This window comes from Salvia splendens, chromosome 22, assembly GCF_004379255.2.
Source record: "Salvia splendens isolate huo1 chromosome 22, SspV2, whole genome shotgun sequence".
NCBI lineage: Eukaryota > Viridiplantae > Streptophyta > Magnoliopsida > Lamiales > Lamiaceae > Salvia > Salvia splendens.
Window position 1 is genome coordinate 5,699,154 of NC_056053.1, and position 18,725 is coordinate 5,717,878.

The window sequence follows — 18,725 nt, forward strand, 5'->3', positions numbered from 1 at the left end:
CTTATAGTTGATCGACCTTAAAAGATATTATGAAATATTACAAACCAAATTTACTCATTTAAGATAGTTGATGTACTAAAAAAAGATATTCCCTCTTTTAAAAACTAAATTGTGAGGAAAAAACATCATTCATCTCAATGCACCTTAATGTAGCTCAAAAGGATTATACTATTAATTATGGAATGCTTATAATCAAATTATAACATAAGAAATCAAAATTGAAAGGGAAGGAGTATAAAATCCGAAAATATGATACAGCTCGAATAATAAATGTTGGTGTGGGGGTCTCACGATTCCCCATAGATTGGGGAATCAGCAGCCTAGCTAGGATGATTACGGCTGTCTTCATCAAAATTAAAGTTTGGATTTTTAAGTGATTTATAATTCCATGACATGATTTCCCCTTCTTTTTTCGCGGGTAAATATACATTCCTTTTTTCCCTCCACAAAATTTCATACATAAAAAACAAAGATTCATGACAAGATTCCCCTCTGTCAATGTACTTGCCTAGCTGCAGCCTGCATGATCTTTTCTTGTGTTTCTGTATCACCTTAACATGTATAAATGCTCCTTTTCCAAGTTTGGTAATAAAGCTAATCACTCAACAATCACTAATTCTAAACAATGGTACCAACTGCATAATTAAGGATTTCATTTTCTTTCAAGTTGAGAGAGAGAGAGAGAGAAAGGGTTGTGAGGTGTTTATGGTGTTATTAGAATCTTTCTTTCTTTCCATTGCTTTCACTGTCTTTAATTTTCAGTGTAGGTTAAACGAAGGCCATTTTGTGGCAAAAGTAGGAAATTTTCTCTACTTACTACTACTCCACTTGCACTAGTACCCTTTTGAAGCTTTTATGAAGTAGAAAGTTTAAATCTTTGCTAAATCTCTGAATATATATAGTGTTGGGTGTATTTTCTTGCACTTTAATTGCTCTTGAATTCTGTTTAAGCAGTTGCATTTTTCATTGAATTTTGCTGTACTTGTTGCTTTGTGGTGACATTATTGATTTAGGATGAGTATAGTTAGGCTTGTTTTAGTTTGTTTTAGTTTCACTGCGGTGTTCGGGCAGCTCCCGTCTCAGGACTCTCTGTCGTTGCTCGAATTCAAGAAAGGAATCAGGCATGATCCGACAGGTTATGTGCTTGGTTCTTGGAGCAATGAGTCCAATAATAATGTGAAGGGGTGTCCATCTTGGAATGGGGTAATCTGTGGTAGTAGTGGTGATGTCATAGGCATTGTTCTTGACAATCTTGGCTTGTCTGCAGATGTGGATTTGAGTGTGTTAGCAAATCTCACAAAGCTTGAAAAGCTTTCAATGTCAAACAATTCAATCTCTGGGAAGTTGCCTGAGAATATCAGCTGTTTCAAGAAACTCTTGCATTTAGATGTTTCTAGCAATCTGTTTTACTCATCATTGCCATCAGAGATAGGCAAACTAGGCCGGCTACAGAACCTCTCGCTTGCTGGAAACAATTTCTCTGGCTCGATTCCTGACACGATTGCTGGACTCACCTCTATCCGTTCGTTGGACTTGAGCCATAACTCCCTATCCTGGCCACTACCGTTGTCTCTAGCAAGGCTGGAAGGCTTAGTTTATCTCAATCTTTCGTTGAACGCCTTCGTGAAAGGCATACCAAAAGGGTTTGAGACGATGAGTGAACTTGATGTGATCGATTTCCACGGAAATATGCTTGATGGTGAACTTGCTCCAGAGCTTTTGCTACTCACCACAGCTAGTTATGTTGATTTTAGTGGCAATTTGCTTGTGAGTTCTGCTAAAGACCAGGAGAAGTTTCTACGGGGCGTCTCTCCATCCATGAAGCACCTGAATCTTAGCCACAACCGGTTCACTGGATCAAACGTTGGTGGTGGCGTTCCTGAGGCTTTTGGAAGCTTGAAGGTCTTGGATTTGAGCTACAATCAGCTCTCCGGGGAGCTCCCGGGCTTCAGCTTTGTGTATGATCTTCAAGTGCTTAAACTTGGCAGTAATATGTTTACTGGTTCGTTCCCTAACGGGCTTTTAAAAGGCGACTCGTTGGTGCTGACAGAGTTGGACTTGAGCTGCAACAACCTCTCAGGTATTCACATTAAAACCTATCTTTCATTTCATTTGTTCATATTTTGATCAATTAGGCCTACTTCAACGAGTGTTTCTTGTGATGATCTTGATGCATGTACATTTTGATTCACAGGATCACTTAGTGCTATTACATCAACTACGTTGCAAATCCTTAATGTTTCCTCGAATGTGCTTTCTGGTGAACTTCCACTCTCTACTGGAAGCTGCGTTGTTGTTGATCTCTCGAATAACCTTTTGGAGGGTGAATTGAATAGGACGCTGAAATGGGGAAACGTGGAAGTCGTCGATCTCAGCCAAAACCGGCTGGGAGGGTCCATACCGGAGGTGACTGCTCAATTCTTGCGTCTGCATCACCTGAATCTCTCACACAATTCTTTAAACGGCCCTCTTCCAGAGGCTCTCGCGTCGTTTCATAAACTCCTGACACTTGATCTCAGCTTCAATCAGCTGGAAGGACCTCTTTTAACCACTCTTTTAACATCACCAACTCTTGCAGAACTTCACCTTCATAGTAACAAGCTCTCTGGTGGCATTGATCTTTCGCCTTCCTCTGGCGGGTCGAGTCTTCAAGTTCTTGACCTCTCGAGCAACCACCTCAATGGCCACTTCCCCGAGGGGTTCGGATTGCTTTCTGTACTTGAAGTGCTCAATCTCGGACGAAACAATCTCAGTGGCTCACTGCCTGCATCAATTTGTAACATCACTGGCCTAAACTCATTGGATCTTTCTGAAAATCATTTTATTGGTCCACTTCCTAGTAATCTATCTAGTAATCTCCAAAGCCTCAACGTCTCATACAATGATCTCTCTGGCGTCGTCCCAGAAAATCTGAGGAAGTTCCCTCAATCTTCGTTTTACCCGGGGAATTCTCAACTGCTGTTCCCTAATCCACCTGGTTCCAATAATGCTACTACTTCAGGAAATGGAAGCCGGAACCATTTGAGTATGGCTATCAAGATTGCAATCATATCTGCTTGTGTTGCTTCTCTGATCATCCTGATCCTTCTTGCGGTTTTCCTTCTTCACAAACGCACATCAAGAAGGCGTTCGCCACATGTGAGGTACAAAGACTCTAGTGGTTTGTACTCTCCGAGCTTTTCTGGCTTTGGTGGAACGGACCGTGCTAGTGGCTTGGTCATCTCCGCAGATGATGTCATAACACCTCAAAAGGGATCAGTTTCTGACAAAGTTAGCCCAGACGAGAAAACAGCAGCAGCAACGAGCTTCTCCCCCTCCAAGAACAGCAACTTGTGTTGGTCACCCGAGTCTGGTGATTCATTCTCTGCAGAAAACATTCCAAGATTGGATGTAAAGTCCCCTGAGAGACTGGGCGGTGAGCTGACCTTTCTAGACGACACGGTCTCATTCACATCCGAGGAGCTGTCAAGGGCCCCGGCTGAAGTCCTGGGGAGGAGCAGCCACGGGACTTCCTACAAGGCGAGCCTGGATAACGGGCTTTTGCTGACCGTGAAATGGCTGAGAGAAGGAGTTGCAAAGCAGAGAAAGGAATTTGCTAGAGAAACTAAGAAGTTTGCCAACATCAGACATCCAAATGTGGTTGGTTTGAGAGGCTACTACTGGGGTCCAACGCAGCACGAGAAGCTCATCCTCTCGGACTACATATCACCTGGAAACCTTGCAAGCTTCCTATACGGTACTGCAAATTTTACGCCAATCGATAACCCCTAATCGCTTATCGTTTTTACAACTTGTGCTGATCAATATGTAACATTCTATCACGCGTTCATGTCTCGTTGTGTAACGGATGAAGATTACTTGTGTTAGTTAGTACTTGCTGTTGCACTGTTTGAGTTGTGAGGATTCTTATTCTGTCATTAAACATCTCTGAATCACAGAAAATGAGTTATTCGGTAAAAGAAATGCCACATTTTCTGTGTTGGAATGAAAAGATGGCATACATTTTGTAGTTCTAACTAGTTTTCTGATTAGCAGATAGGCCGGGGAGAAAAGGCGCCCCGTTGAGCTGGACTCAGCGGCTGAAAATAGCCGTTGATGTTGCGCGCGGCCTCAACTACCTCCATTTTGACCGCGCCATCCCACACGGGAACCTCAAGGCCAGCAACATACTCCTAGACGGGCCTGATCTAAATGCGCGCGTTGCTGACTACTGCCTGCACCGTCTGATGACTCAGTCAGGCACCCTGGAGCAGATTCTTGATGCCGGTGTGCTAGGGTACAGGGCACCGGAGCTGGCAGCATCGAAGAAGCCCGTCCCCACGTTCAAGTCGGACGTGTACGCCTTTGGGGTGATCTTGCTGGAGTTGCTCACCGGTAAGAGTGCGGGCGATGTGGTCTCGGGCGAGGATGGAGGGGTCGACTTGACGGACTGGGTTCGGGTGAGGGTGGGCCAGGGCCGGGGAGCAGAGTGCATCGAGGCTGCGATGGCGCCGGAGACGAGTGGCAACCCTGCAGTGGAGAAAGGGGTGAAGGAGGTTGTTAGTATAGCATTGAGGTGTATAAAGTCTGTTTCTGAGAGGCCAGGAATCAAGACTGTTTATGAGGATCTTTCATCAATCTAGTTTTTGGTTTGTAATTCTTTTGTAATTCTTCATGTTTGGATCAACTTACTTCCTTAGTTGTGATATTTGTAGACAATAATTTTTTGTGGAAATGACACTATGACAATCCTCCTCCTCCTCCTCCTCCAAACTTTAGAAATAAGAAGCACCAAATTATAAATAAAATCAATAAATGTGCAGTACATATAACTTTAGAAATAAGAAGCACCAAATTATAAATAAAATCAATAAATGTGCAGTACATATAACTTTAGAAATAAGAAGCACCAAATTATAAATAAAATCAATAAATGTGCAGTACATATAACTTTAGAAATAAGAAGCACCAAATTATAAATAAAATCAATAAATGTGGAGTACATATAAATTCATAGAGTGATGCATTTATAAAATAAAATTTCAGAATATAAAAATACGAAATATCATGCAAGACAATGTCAGACTAGAGGTGAAAAATCGTGCGTGTTGGGTCATTATCGTGTCAACACGATAAGGACATGACCCAATAAGGATAAACATGAACACGACCCGTTAAGAAAATCTCAAACACGAACACGACCTGCTACCCTCAAACTCGAACCCGACACGAACACATTAACGACACGAACCATCTTGGGTCAACACGACACGAGCATGATACGACACGACTATAACTACATGACCTGATAACACGGTAAGAATATAATAGCAACAAGATAACAACTACTCATGATTTTAAAATTATAAAACCTTGAATCTGATTACACAATCTAGTTTGATGAATAATAAGATCAATAGATTCATACTTCATAACACCAAAATCCATGAACACGACAAGACACGAAATTTAGGTATTTAAAATAATAGTAAAAATCAATAATATTAAAATATAATTTCTTAACGGGTAACACGAACACAACACGAAATTTTCGTGTTATTAACATGTCAACCCGATAAGGGTACGAACCTAATAAGCTTTGACCCAAATCATTAATTTCGTGCGAGTTTGTGTCGTGTTATCGTATGGTGTCAAAAATTTTGAGCTCTATGTGAGACTACATGATACTCCTATTACAATTTGCTCCAGCAACTGCTGTCGCTCCAACACTATTAATACTTTTAGTAGAAACTGATATACTATATCTCAATCTTTGCTAAATTTATTCATAAATAGACAAAATAATTAGTAGAAAATAAATGCGTGTAGTGTTGATAACTAATTACGAGAAGAAAGAATGAAAATAATTGAAAGAAGAAAAAGAAAATTAAATAGTAAAAATAAAATCTGAGAATGAAATTAACAAAATACTAACCAAATCTGAGAATGAAATTAAAAAAATACTAGTAATCCCTAAGACAAAAAATAAAAATAAAAATAATGCATAGATAAATTCAAATGTGATTACTTTCGATATCGAGGAACTATTCTGACTAATAAAATAAAATAGGTACCGTAAACATAAGAAATTAATCGTCTATAGACTAATTTCATAATTTAATTATTTAGGTACCATAAATGTAAGAATCCAATAGTTTTAGTAAAAAATTAAATTAATTACTATAAGTACAAAAAGAAAAGAATAGAACATGAAAAGTATAGTCAACAGTCAATCAAGGATTGAAGAAAAGGAAAATGGTTGTGAGAAATCAGTCATAAACCCAAAACCCACACATTTTTGCCTTTATTCTCTCTCTCTCACACACACAAAAACACACCCGAGTCTCTTTATTGTAATTCCATTTACTTCAAGCACAACTGGTGAAACGACGCAGGTAAACATAGAAGCTTGAATGAGTGAGCATTGTTGATGTTTAAGGTATTGATTAACGCATTGTTTTATGGTTTGATCGTGAGCTTTTTTTTGGAGGTGAAAATAGGGCAAAAATTGCTCTTTTGGGGGGAATCTTCGTGTTTTCAACTAGGAATTTCAACCTGATATCGATGCTAACCGTCGTTAGTTGCTGCAATTTTCTGGATTGAGCGGAAATGTGGTGTTTTATTTAAAATTTAATCGGTGCTATTGTTAATCTCGGCAGGAAAAGTGGAAGAGAAAAGTGGATTAGGTGCAGTGCTTTTTACCGTATCATCTAAGCTGATCAAGTATTTCATTTTTGGTTAGCCCTGATTTTGATCGTATACTAGCAAATTGTGGGGTGGGGATATTTTGTTTGATTTGCATTATGGAATTTTGATGTTTTGATGTTGATTTTGAAGGATGATTGAATGTCTGATTAATAGGAAAGTTCTTTTGCATGTGTTAAATTAATGTTATTGTGTTAGTATCTGATAGGGATAGTATTGGTAGAAAATGTAATTTGGCCGGGAACGTGTGGGGATGGTTTTTCAACGTAATTTAACGTCTTAGTTCTATGCGGAATTAAGTTTTGTTTTGGTTCTTTAATGAAACATCGGCTCTTCTTCATAGGCTGCCATTCTGCCCGAAGATGGAAGTCGAGACAATAAAATAAGTTATAATTTTGCTCGTGTTTTTTGCTAAGGCATGCAATGCTTTTCTTGCTGAGGGCCCGAGGCTCAAATTGTGGCCTTTTTGGCAACAATGAGCTTCACTTTTTACATAATTTGGTCATTTGTAAATATGGAACTTGTCTCTGAGTTTCTGCCAAAGTTAAGTGTTGAGTGTATAAGCAATGACATTTTTGTTTCTTTGAGTGATCTTTTTTTTCTTCTCACACTACTCCACCTGTTGTTGTTATATAGGTTGTATCAATTTTTATATGCTGTTGGGAAAATGATAGAAGCAGGAAAACCCCAAGCTAATCCTTCGAAGATGTCATCATTGTCACCTAAGGCGATCATACACCAAAAGTATGGTGACAAGGCCTTCTACCAGGTTGAAGAAGTTCAAGTTACACCACAAAATGAATGTCCCGGGCTCGTCATCACACAGAAGGCGCCACCATGTCTTTACCGTTGCACTCTGCATCTTCCGGAAACTACTGTTGTCTCTGATACATTTAAAAAGAAAAAGGAAGCTGAACAATCAGCTGCAGAGAAGGCCATAGAAAAGGTATCTTGTCTTCTTTTCGTAAACTGTCTATTTATATAATTGTTTCTTGAATATGTGGTGAATATAAGTAGTAATTTATAACCTCATGCTTATTTAGTCAACAAGGAGTTGGCTCTGGATATAAACTAATCTAGAATCTTACTTTGATCACTTGCATAGTGGAACTAGTATTTACTTCTATATCTTTTTATGGTAAATCATAATGCAATTGAGCAGTTTGGTTTTACTGAGACGAACTCATCTTAACAAATACAAAAAGATTCTTATTCTGCCTCTTTACCAATAGACCGAGTAATATTCTTGATGATCTCTTTATAGATTTATTATTATTATTCAGTCTTGCAATTTCCATTTTTGTTGTACTTGTATTAAATCATCTTGCCCTGCAATCCACAGTAAAAGCTCTCATTACTCTTGTCAATATAAATTTTGTCCTGCAGCTAGGCCTCCGTCAGAAGGAATATAATCCCACCAAGCAGGAAGCTTGGGATGATTTAGCTGGTCGTGTTGCTTTCCTCTTTGCAAATGAGGTACGTTGTGGTAATGTAGTTTGGAAGTAATAATTTCCGTATAAAATTATTTTGGGGCCAGTAGCTATATCAAGCTTTCAGTGAAATGTGCTGGGAACTGTGCAGAATACTTTTTCTCATTGTTATTTAGAGCTATGCATTTTACTTCACGAATAGTTTTACTAAATTATTTTCTTTCATTTTCATCTTTTGCCACTTTATTTCTCATGTCTTTGGGAACTATGAAGTTTCTTTCATTTCCCAATCCACTCAGTAATCACTTCAGAGCAGCTTTGAGAAGAGATGGTCATTTCAATGGTTTCGTTCCAGTTTCAGTAATCGCAGTCTATGATGCAAAGACTACTAGCATATGCAAATTCATAAATCCTGCTGCTGAGATGAATTCGCTGCTGGTGATGTCTCTAGTTTCACGGGCAGCAGCTAAACTGTCTGATTTAGTCATCGTATCTGATGATCAGCTTTCGGTACAGAGGAGAAATTTATATTCACCAGAGATTATATCTTCAATAAACCATGAAGCGAGCCTGTTGGAAAGCATTCCACTTGATGTGATACTTATTCCAGTTTCATGTGAGAAAGCTGTTGAGCCTTTGAAACTTAACATTTCTGCAACTGGTTATTACCTTGATGTTATTGCCCATGCACTAAGTTTGCCGGGGGCTTCGGATATTATAATATCCAGGTAAGATATTACTAATGCCTTTTTGATGTCAGATCTTAGTCTTCATAAAATAACAATAATGAATTAGAAGGAATCTGGACCGGAAGTAGAATTCATTATCTCTTGTGAAATACGCCTGACATATGAAAGTGCAAAATTTATCATCTACAAAATTGAGAAATTCTTGCTTTATTCTCAGCAAATATCATCTATTGTATTGCTTTGCAGAACGATCGGCAAAGCTTCATCTGAAATGAGAATATATTCCTCCACTCCAAAACGTCTCTTTGAAAACTTGTCAGAGCCTCAAACCAAACAAGCTAGCCATGTCGAAGGATCTCTAAACATAAGGGCAACTTATTTTGCTGGCCAAGAGATACACGGTGATGCAATTCTGGCTTCTATAGGTTACACATGGAAGTCCCCCGATCTTTCACATGAAGCCATTTCACTGTGCTCATATTATAGGTAAAGAAGTAGTGATACACATCACTATTCTTCATTTTTTTCTCAATATTATTTGTTTTATTTTCATGCTGTACAATTCCTTTTATTGCACCTTGGAATTTTTTTGTGTTTAATTTAGTTTTCTTTTTCCTTTTTGCCTAGAAATTTTGTCAGTAAGATACCGAGTGGACCATACAAGGTATCTAGAGATGCAATGCTTGCTGCTCAGTTGCCTTTAGCATTCACAACGAAAAGCAATTGGAGAGGTTCATTTCCCAGAGACATACTTAGTGCATTTTGCCGCTATCACCATCTTTCCGAACCTGTCTTCTCTACTCAAAGTAGCATGCTGGATTCATCAGTAAATTTACCTGGATCCCGCAAAAAGTTGAAAGCAACAGAGTTGAGCAAGAAGGAAAAAAGTGAATTGGGCATTGCTGCTGCACCAACTGGAGCTATTAGTTGTAATATAAAGATATATTCCAAAAATCAAGAACTTCTTTTAGAATGCTCACCACAAGAATCTTACCGGAAGCAGACGGATGCTGTGCAAAGTGTTGCTTTGAAAGTCCTACGCTGGCTGGACATATATTTTGAAAAACCAGACTTGTCTGCGGAGGAGTTGGGCTTATTAGCAAAAAAGTTTGATATTCAGTTTACTCAAAACTTCTTTAAGGGATTCTCGCTATGCCACTCTGTGCACAGATCTGGAACCACCATAACTCAAGCTTCCGATACAACTCTTAATAATGTAGAGGGTCTAAATTCGGGAGTAACTCCAGCTAATGGCTGTTTAGCATGCATAAGCTACACAGTCTCATTGTTAGGAGAAGGAGATGGCACTAAAGAATATATTGAAAGCTGCGAAGAGTTTGAGTTTGAAGTCGGTAATCAAGCTGTCTTGCCTCATTTGGAAGCAGCTGTGGAAAAGATGGCTGTTGGCCAGTCGGCATATTTCACAGTGGAGTTGCCTCTCAGTGAGTTGATTTTGGCTGCATCTGGGGATTCTGCGAAAACTCTATCATTATTGTCTCCAAGTACGTTGTAGTTTAAGGCATTAAGATATTCCACGTCCGTATTCATATTTTGCATCCTGAGATTAATGAAATTGTTGGCAGGAAGCTGCAAATTGGAGTACTGTGTTACTCTATTGCAGGTGACAGAACCATTAGAAGATCGGATGGAGCAAGCCCTATTTAGCCCCCCTCTGTCCAAGCAGCGTGTTGAATTTGCTGTATGCCAAATTAGACAATCTTCTGCAGTTTCTTTGGTATAAACTGCACTTTAGCAAAATGTTTCCATGTGGGTGATGTTTAGGGGCTTGACACTTAATATCCGCTACAATTGCAGGTTGATTTTGGTTGTGGTTCTGGAAGTTTATTGGATTCCTTGCTGTCTTATCCTACTTCACTGGAGAAAATTGCCGGTGTTGATCTTTCACACCGAGGTCTTGCAAAAGCAGCCAAGGTGACGTTTCACGCTTAGTTTAGGTTTTACATGCGTCTGTCTCTCCTTCTTTTGACAAATGACGTTCCACCATTGCAGTTGGTTCACTCAAAGTTAAACAGTTTATTAGATCCCAATGAGCCAACTAGCGAGATGAAATCTGCAGCTTTGTATTACGGAAACATCACGGAATTTGATCCTCAACTACATGGATTCGACATTGCAACTTGCTTGGAGGTAACTTGTTTCTCTCTTTTGAACTATGCGATTCACGTCTTTCTGGTTCGGTGAATGTTGTAAAGTGTGATGCATTTGGGTACAGGTGATTGAACATATGGAGGAGGAAGAAGCATGCTTATTTGGCAATGTAGTGCTGAGCTTGTTCGCCCCCAAGATCCTCATCGTCTCCACCCCAAACTACGAGTACAATGTGATCCTCCAGGGATGCACGCCGCGCGGCCAAGAAGATGATCCGGATGAAAAGAACCAGGGGCAGGCCACAAAATTCCGAAATCATGATCACAAGTTCGAATGGACCAGGGCCCAGTTTCAGCACTGGGCGTCTGAGCTGGCTGTGAAGCACAACTACTCTGTCGAGTTCAGTGGCGTTGGCGGCGCTGCTGATGAGGAGCCCGGGTTTGCGTCTCAGATTGCGATATTTAGGAGAGGGGAAGAGAGTGTGAGCAGCATGGAATGTGGCAGTGAATATGTCCAAATCTGGAAATGGAGTAGAGAGGATCAGCCAGTTGGAGTCAGTTAATTGTTGATTCTTAGTCCTACTTTTTGTGTCTTTTGAATGTAACATTTATGGAAATTGGTCATTTTTGTTCAATAACTTGGCAATTTCGTTGCAATTGAAAATTCTACTACAATATCTAGATTCTATCTTTTTGACTATAAACTTTAAAGTTCGGACCTGCCAAGCTCTGCAGTTCTTCGTCGTCCCTCGTGACCAAAACCTCCACACACACATTCATATTGCCAAGACCATAATTGATTCGTTCTTTATTCGAAGTTTCCTCATGTTCGGGATTCTCTTCATCACACTTTGAAATTCTCCACTCCCTTGAGATGAACTTGCTCGTCGCTTGGAGGATCCGCGAGCCAGAAACCATCTCCATAGAGCAACTTAACATGCCTTAACTTCCAAATTGCAACAGGCGCGTTCCACTCATCCCAACAATAAACAATGAACGTATGCAGATTCCAGAAGCGGTCGACTGAAGAGTGTAAAGAGGGGAAGCTACGGACTGCATGAATATCAAGGTGCCGCAAGTTAACACATATAAACACAAGGGCATTCCACACTGCTCCGACTTAACACGTTTAATCTCTTCAGCAATCTAAAATTCTGGCACCACAAGACTTCACCTTGTTCACATATAACGGAACGAGCATTGTATGACATAGATTGCATTGCATCAATGACCATCCGCTTTGAAGTGTATAACAACACGGCGTTGCCTATTTATACCTTCTTGTCCTATCACGTCATAAAACCCATATTTTGAACTTTCTCTCAAGCACAAGTCTCTCAACAAATCGTGGATTTTGCACCACTTTATATTTCCTGTAGACCCCAACGTATCAATTTGAATGAGATTTCTATCAACTAAATCCTTCAAGAATCCTTTTGCAATTGTTTCCAAGCTCTTGCCAATCATTGGGTTTATAAATCCTGTAGGAAAAACATGTGGGAAATTAGAAAGACTCAAAACCTTTCCTTTTCCTAAGTCTTTTGGCTTTTCAACCTCCAAGTGTTTATGAGGTGCCTTAAACCCGAGACCTCTCGTGTGGCCACTCCTAGCCTATAAATAGGCTTGTTTTGAGAGATGGAAGACACACAACACAACCTACAAACCTTTTCTCTTCTCTCGTAGCTCAAGCACTCTAGTTCGCATCTTAGGAGCATCGCATTGCTCGGTTCTCGCCTCCAATTCAAGTTCGCCGGAGCCTACGAGTTTGAGGTGCTTCAACTCGATAGGAGGAAAGTCGTTTCATCTTTGGGGACATTACGCCAATCCGTGAGCACTAGCCGGGGCGTATTTCGTCTTGCGGAGAGAGGGATACCTCGACTCGACTTGAAGAATACTATAGTTTGCATCTCTTTACTTTCGTTGTAATTTATATTATTATATTTACCTTCCAGTTTTGTTCTTTTGTAATAGCAAGAGTTTTCCCGTGTAAAGGCCACTATATTTCCAACATTCGCAAGACGAAATATTGTACTCTTGTTGAATTCATGTCGACCGATGCCGGAGGAAACATGAAATTCAAAGCTGGAATAAAGCAACGAACGGTCGCAATGTCGATGCGCTATGGAGTGGTTAATTCCTTGAGATCTATTCTCTTGAGAATGATGTTTATCGTTTGTCATTTGACAAGCAAGACCAATTTAGATTTGGTAGTAGTAATTGGGATGCATGGGTTGATGAATATACTAATGCACATTTGGTTCAATATAATTGTGTACTTATTGTTGGAAACAATACTGTACAAATTATTTGAACGTGTTGTTATAAACAACAAAGATCACGAGGTGATCGCAGTGGTCTCCGACGTGGACCATGGTAATAATCCAAATGAATGGTTTGTTGATACGGGTGCCACATGTCATGTGTGCTCCGAGAGAAGCGTTTTTTCTACTTACAAATCTGTTGGAGGTAGAAAGTACGTATGGGAAACCAAGCCTCTTCCGAGGTGGTTGGTGTGGGTAATGTGTTCCTAAAATTAGGATCCGGAAAGGTTCTTACCCTCAAGGATGTGCTGCATGTCCCAGACATCCGAAATAATTTGGTGTCAGGCTCTCTTCTAGTAAATCATGGATTTTCACTAGAATTTGAGTGTGAAAAGGTTATATTGACCAAGTATGAAAAGTTCATAGGTGAAGGTCACCTAGTGAATGGGCTTTTTGAGCTGAATGTTACGGTCATTCACCGTGGAAAAGGATTAAGAAATAAGGAAGATGATGCATCCTCCTATTTGCTTGAGTGCTCTGATTTATGGCATAAAAGATTGGGACATGTAAATCTAAATGCTATAAAAAGATTAGTAAATCTTAATTTACTAAAAGTAGATAAGTTTAACTCACAAGAAAAATGTGAAGTCTGTGTTGAAGCAAAAATGACCAAGCTACCGTTTCGCTCGGTAGAACGGAGCACAAAACCTCTAGAGTTAATCCATACCGACGTATGTGATTTAAAATTTGTGCAAACTAGAGGTGGTAAAAAGTACTTCATCACATTTATAGATGATTGCACAAGGTATTGTTACCTTTACTTATTAAGAAGTAAAGATGAGGCAATTGAAGCGTTTAAAGACTTCAAAAATGAAGCCGAAAATCAACTTAATTGTCGAATTAAGTGTGTTCGAAGTGATAGAGGTGGTGAGTATGTAGCCCCGTTTGCAGAATTATGCCATGCAAGTGGTATAATTCACCAAACAACGGCTCCATATTCTCCCCAGTCAAATGGAGTTGCTGAATGAAAAAATCGAACACTTAAAGAGATGATGAATGCTCTGTTGATTAATTCTGGTTTATCCCAGAACATGTGGGGGGAGGCTGTGTTAACATCGAATCATATCCTGAATAAAATTCCACTAAAAAATAGGGATGTGACTCCTTATGAGTTGTGGAAAGGGAAGAAACCTTCATATTCATACCTCAAAGTGTGGGGGTGTTTAGCGAAGGTAGAAGTGCCACCTCCGAAACAAGTTGCAATAGGGCTTAAAACAGTCGATTGCATCTTTATTGGCCATGCACTTAATAGTAGTGCCTATCGTTTCCTAGTCCATAGGTCAGCTGTGCCTGGCGTGGCTGAAGGAACAACGATTGAGTCAAGGAATGCTATGTTCTTTGAGAATGTATACCCTTGCAAGAGACAAGAGGATTGTTCTAGTGAAAGAATGATGGATGAATCCACTAGTTCTGTTCCTCCAAAAAGGACGAGGTCAAGTCCTGAGGATGTTGAACCAAGACGTGGTAAAAGAGTTAAAGTTGCTAAAATATTTGGTCATGACTTCATAACTTTTATGTTGGATGACGAACCAAAGTCATTGGCGGAAGCTCTGTCTGGCCCAGACACGGCGTGGTGGCAAGAAGCTATCAACAGTGAAATTGAATCCATCATGAGAAATAACACTTGGGTGTTAGTAGACTTGCCTGAAGGCTGTAAGCCTTTAGGGGGCAAGTGGATTCTGAAAAGGAAATATAAGCCCGATGGTACTATAGATAAGTACAAAGCTCGCCTAGTTGTCCAAGGCTTTAAGCAGAAAGAAGGGCATGACTTTTTTGATACCTATTCACCTGTTACGAGAATCACTTCCATTCGGGTGCTTCTTGCGATTGCTGCTTTGCACAATCTTGAGATTCACCAAATGGATGTGAAAACTGCGTTTCTGAATGGTGATCTGGAAAAAGAAATATATATGGAACAACCCGAAGGGTTTGTTGTGCCTGGGCAAGAGCGTAAAGTATGCAAACTGGTAAAGTCATTATATGGGTTGAAGCAAGCACCATTACAATGGCATTTGAAATTTGACAACGTGATGTTGGCAAATGGATTCACTATCAATGAGTGCGATAAGTGTGTTTACATTAAGAACACAGATAACGGTTTTGTTATTGTGTGTCTGTATGTTGATGATATGTTGATAATGGGCAACAATAGTGCCATTATTAACGAGACAAAAAACATGTTGAAAAGAAATTTCGATATGAAAGATATGGGTCTAGTTGATTTGATTCTTGGAATCAAAATATTGAGGACTAATGAGGGAATTGCCTTAACGCAATCTCATTATGTTGAGAAAATGCTTAAGAAATTCAACTCGTTTGATTGTAAGCCAGCAAAGACTCCTTTGGAGCTCAATGTCCATCTGAGCAAGAATATGGGTGATTCTGTTGCTCAAGAAGAGTATGCAAAGGTCATAGGAAGTTTGATGTTTATCACAAACTGTACTCGACCTGATCTTGCTTGTCCTGTAAACAAGTTGAGCCGATTTACGAGCAACCCAAGTAAGGAACATTGGAAAGCTCTGTGTAGAGTTTTGAGATACTTGAAGTATACTCTTAACTTTGGGTTGCATTACACAAGATATCCCCAAGTACTTGAAGGGTACTGTGATGCAAATTGGATCTCTGATTCAAAAGACTCATTTTCTACAAGTGGGTATGTGTTCACTGTGGGGGGTGGTGTTGTCTCGTGGAAATCAACGAAACAGACGTGTATTGCTCGTTCCACCATGAAATCTGAGTTTATCGCTTTGGATAAAGCAGAGGAAGAAGCCGAGTGGCTTAGAAACTTCCTAGAAGATATTCCATGTTGGAAGAAGCCAGTGCCGACAGTAGTGATACACTGTGATAGCCAAGCAGCTATAGGTAGAGCACACAGTGGCTTATACAATGGTAAGTCTCGACATATTCATCGGCGACATAATACCGTCAGACAATTGATCACAAGTGGTGTTATCACAGTTGACTATGTAAGGTCAGTGGATAACTTAGCGGATCCGTTAACAAAAGGTGTAAACCGTGATCAAATGCATAAATTGCTAAAAGGAATGGGACTGAAAACCACATTTTAAAAGATGAGTATAGTGGTAACCCAACCATACGATTGGAGATCCCATGGGATTGGTTCAATGGAAAAACGAAGCTATACAAATCTAGCTGTAACACTCAGAAGATTTTAATCTTCGCCCATTCTTTAGAAAGCATTGAGTGTTGTAACCTGCACGTGGTAAGAGGTTAAGTCTTTTGACTTTTAATGATTCTTGAAATCTCAAGGAGATGCAGTATGGCAGGATACTCATGAAAGAATCACCTATGTAAGTGAGGAGTGAGGCCGCTTCGTGTGTGTGAGTCACTTATGAATTCCAAAGAGGTGTTCCACGGCCGAAACGGACACAAACGTGAGAACTGATGGAGTTGAGACAATATTGTGTTGATGCTATTGACTAGGCATACACCAAGGAGGAATAGTTCAAGGCATTGCGTCCACTAGTCCGCCGGTATGTCCGATAGTGTTGACTATGGAAGGTTCAAAACCACAAGTTACCTCTCCAAATACAGTATCGTTTCCTGAGAACTGAGCAAAAGAGTCTGCATACATGCATTTGTGCCTGATGTTGGTTTGAGCTTGCTGCGCTCTAACCAATGTGGGGGATTGTAGGAAAAACATGTGGGAAATTAGAAAGGACTCAAAACCTTTCCTTTTCTTAAGTCTTTTGGCTTTTCAACCTCCAAGTGTTTATGAGGTGCCTTAAACCCGAGACCTCTCGTGTGGCCACTCCTAGCCTATAAATAGGCTTGATTTGAGAGATGGAAGACACACAACACAACCTACAATCCTTTTCTCTTCTCTCGTAGCTCAAGCACTCTAGTTCGCATCTTAGGAGCATCGCATTGCTCGGTTCTCGCCTCCAATTCAAGTTCACCGGAGCCTACGAGTTTGAGGTGCTTCAACTCGATAGGAGGAAAGTCGTTTCATCTTTGGGGACATTACGCCAATCCGTGAGCACTAGCCGGGGCGTATTTCGTCTTGCGGAGAGAGGGATACCTCGACTCGACTTGAAGAATACTATAGTTTGCATCTCTTTACTTTCGTTGTAATTTATATTATTATATTTACCTTCCAGTTTTGTTCTTTTGTAATAGCAAGAGTTTTCCCGTGTAAAGGCCACTATATTTCTAACAAATCCTTCCGAAACCCATAACCTGATAAGTTTTGAGACACGAATTACATTGTCTTCTTCAAACACTCCCATGTATAAAAAACATGGCTTTAAATAGACAGGCAGATGGTTATAGCTCAATTTTAATAATCTCAAGCAATGTTTATCATTGTCTAAATTCACTACCGAGGCTAAGTTCTTCCTTATTGATCTGATCCCCAACTTCCCCGAGTCAGCTCCATTTTTCTCAAAAGACCTCCCACAACAATAATCGACAAAGGAAGTCCTCTGCAATTTCCCACAATATCCTTTCCAATTTCCACCAGTTGAAGTGGACAACTTTTCCCTCCAAACACAGAAGAGCTCCCAGCCTTGAAAGAAACTCCATTTGAAGGCTATAATCCTTGTTGAGTTGAGAGCTCAACTGCGATAGCCTAGTTGTCACAAATATCCGACTACCATTCTGATTGTCAGGAAAGAAACGTTGTATCTTGTCCCACGAATCACTACTCCACATATCATCCAACACAATTAGAAACCTTCTACCATATAAATATTGATACAGCTCTAATCCTACTTCATCTTCACTCATTCACTAACCATTTTCGTTATGTTGTAACGTTGAGAAATTGTAGCCCAAACACGAATATCAAAATGCTCCTTAATAAGTGGTTTTGAATAGACAGTTTTGGCAAGAGTGGTCTTACCAATTCCTCCCATCCCTACAACGGGGATGACTTGGCCACCAACGAGCTTTTCCATGATCCCATTTAAGAGATCTTCCGAGCACGTTACGATGCTACTGTCACCTAGAGAAGACGATGTTAAAGAAATTGGCGATGGAGAGATAGGATTCCACATATCGATCCCCATCGCCACTTTCTTCATCAAATCCATTTCTTCATTCATTTGATGTAGATCTTGATACAACTTGATACAACTCACTTCTTCACTAGAATCATAGGTAGCTTGATCATTTTCTACGATGTTGACAATATAGGATTTGATAATATCTTTGTTGTTGAAATTGAGATATACAAATTTTGCCGGGCGAAAAATTACACGGAAAATAAAGGAAAATTACACGGAAATAACTGAACAAAAATTACACGAAAAAAAACTTGTGGAAAGTAGTAAGCCGAGACGAGGAGTCCTTTTTCCGCAAGACGAGATACACCCCGGTAGTGATCTCGGTTTGGCGTGTCGTCCCCAAAGATAAAACGGCTTCGTCTCTGAAGTAGCAGCACCGCTAGCAACAGAGCTCCGTCGAACGGGAGTAAGGCCGTTGCAGAGCTTCGACGGGGAAGATTATGCAGAGAGGGAGAGAGCGTGTATG

At 40.0% G+C, this 18,725-nt stretch overlaps 2 protein-coding genes across 5 annotated transcripts; both read left to right on the forward strand.

Annotated features, from left to right (window-relative positions):
* Positions 1 to 445: 445 nt before the first annotated feature.
* LOC121786201 (LRR receptor-like serine/threonine-protein kinase GHR1) lies at positions 446 to 4,738 on the forward strand. The gene is made up of 3 exons (XM_042184777.1): positions 446 to 2,080; positions 2,195 to 3,736; positions 4,036 to 4,738. The coding sequence occupies exons 1-3, from the start codon at positions 1,015 to 1,017 to the stop codon at positions 4,620 to 4,622; spliced, it is 3,195 nt and encodes a 1,064-aa protein (XP_042040711.1). The 5' UTR covers positions 446 to 1,014; the 3' UTR covers positions 4,623 to 4,738.
* A 1,505-nt stretch (positions 4,739 to 6,243) lies between these two features.
* Positions 6,244 to 11,599, forward strand: LOC121787672 (small RNA 2'-O-methyltransferase-like). 4 transcript variants are annotated; one of them, XM_042186476.1, is made up of 11 exons: positions 6,259 to 6,374; positions 6,480 to 6,716; positions 7,321 to 7,630; positions 8,071 to 8,160; positions 8,388 to 8,842; positions 9,050 to 9,289; positions 9,431 to 10,305; positions 10,387 to 10,538; positions 10,619 to 10,735; positions 10,814 to 10,951; positions 11,037 to 11,599. In XM_042186476.1, the coding sequence occupies exons 3-11, from the start codon at positions 7,352 to 7,354 to the stop codon at positions 11,472 to 11,474; spliced, it is 2,784 nt and encodes a 927-aa protein (XP_042042410.1). In that variant the 5' UTR covers positions 6,259 to 6,374; positions 6,480 to 6,716; positions 7,321 to 7,351; the 3' UTR covers positions 11,475 to 11,599. The 4 variants fall into 4 exon arrangements, with proteins under 4 accessions (XP_042042407.1, XP_042042410.1, XP_042042408.1 ...); XM_042186474.1 differs by having other exon boundaries at positions 6,480 to 6,665; XM_042186473.1 differs by lacking the exon at positions 6,480 to 6,716 and having other exon boundaries at positions 6,244 to 6,374.
* Positions 11,600 to 18,725: the final 7,126 nt, after the last annotated feature.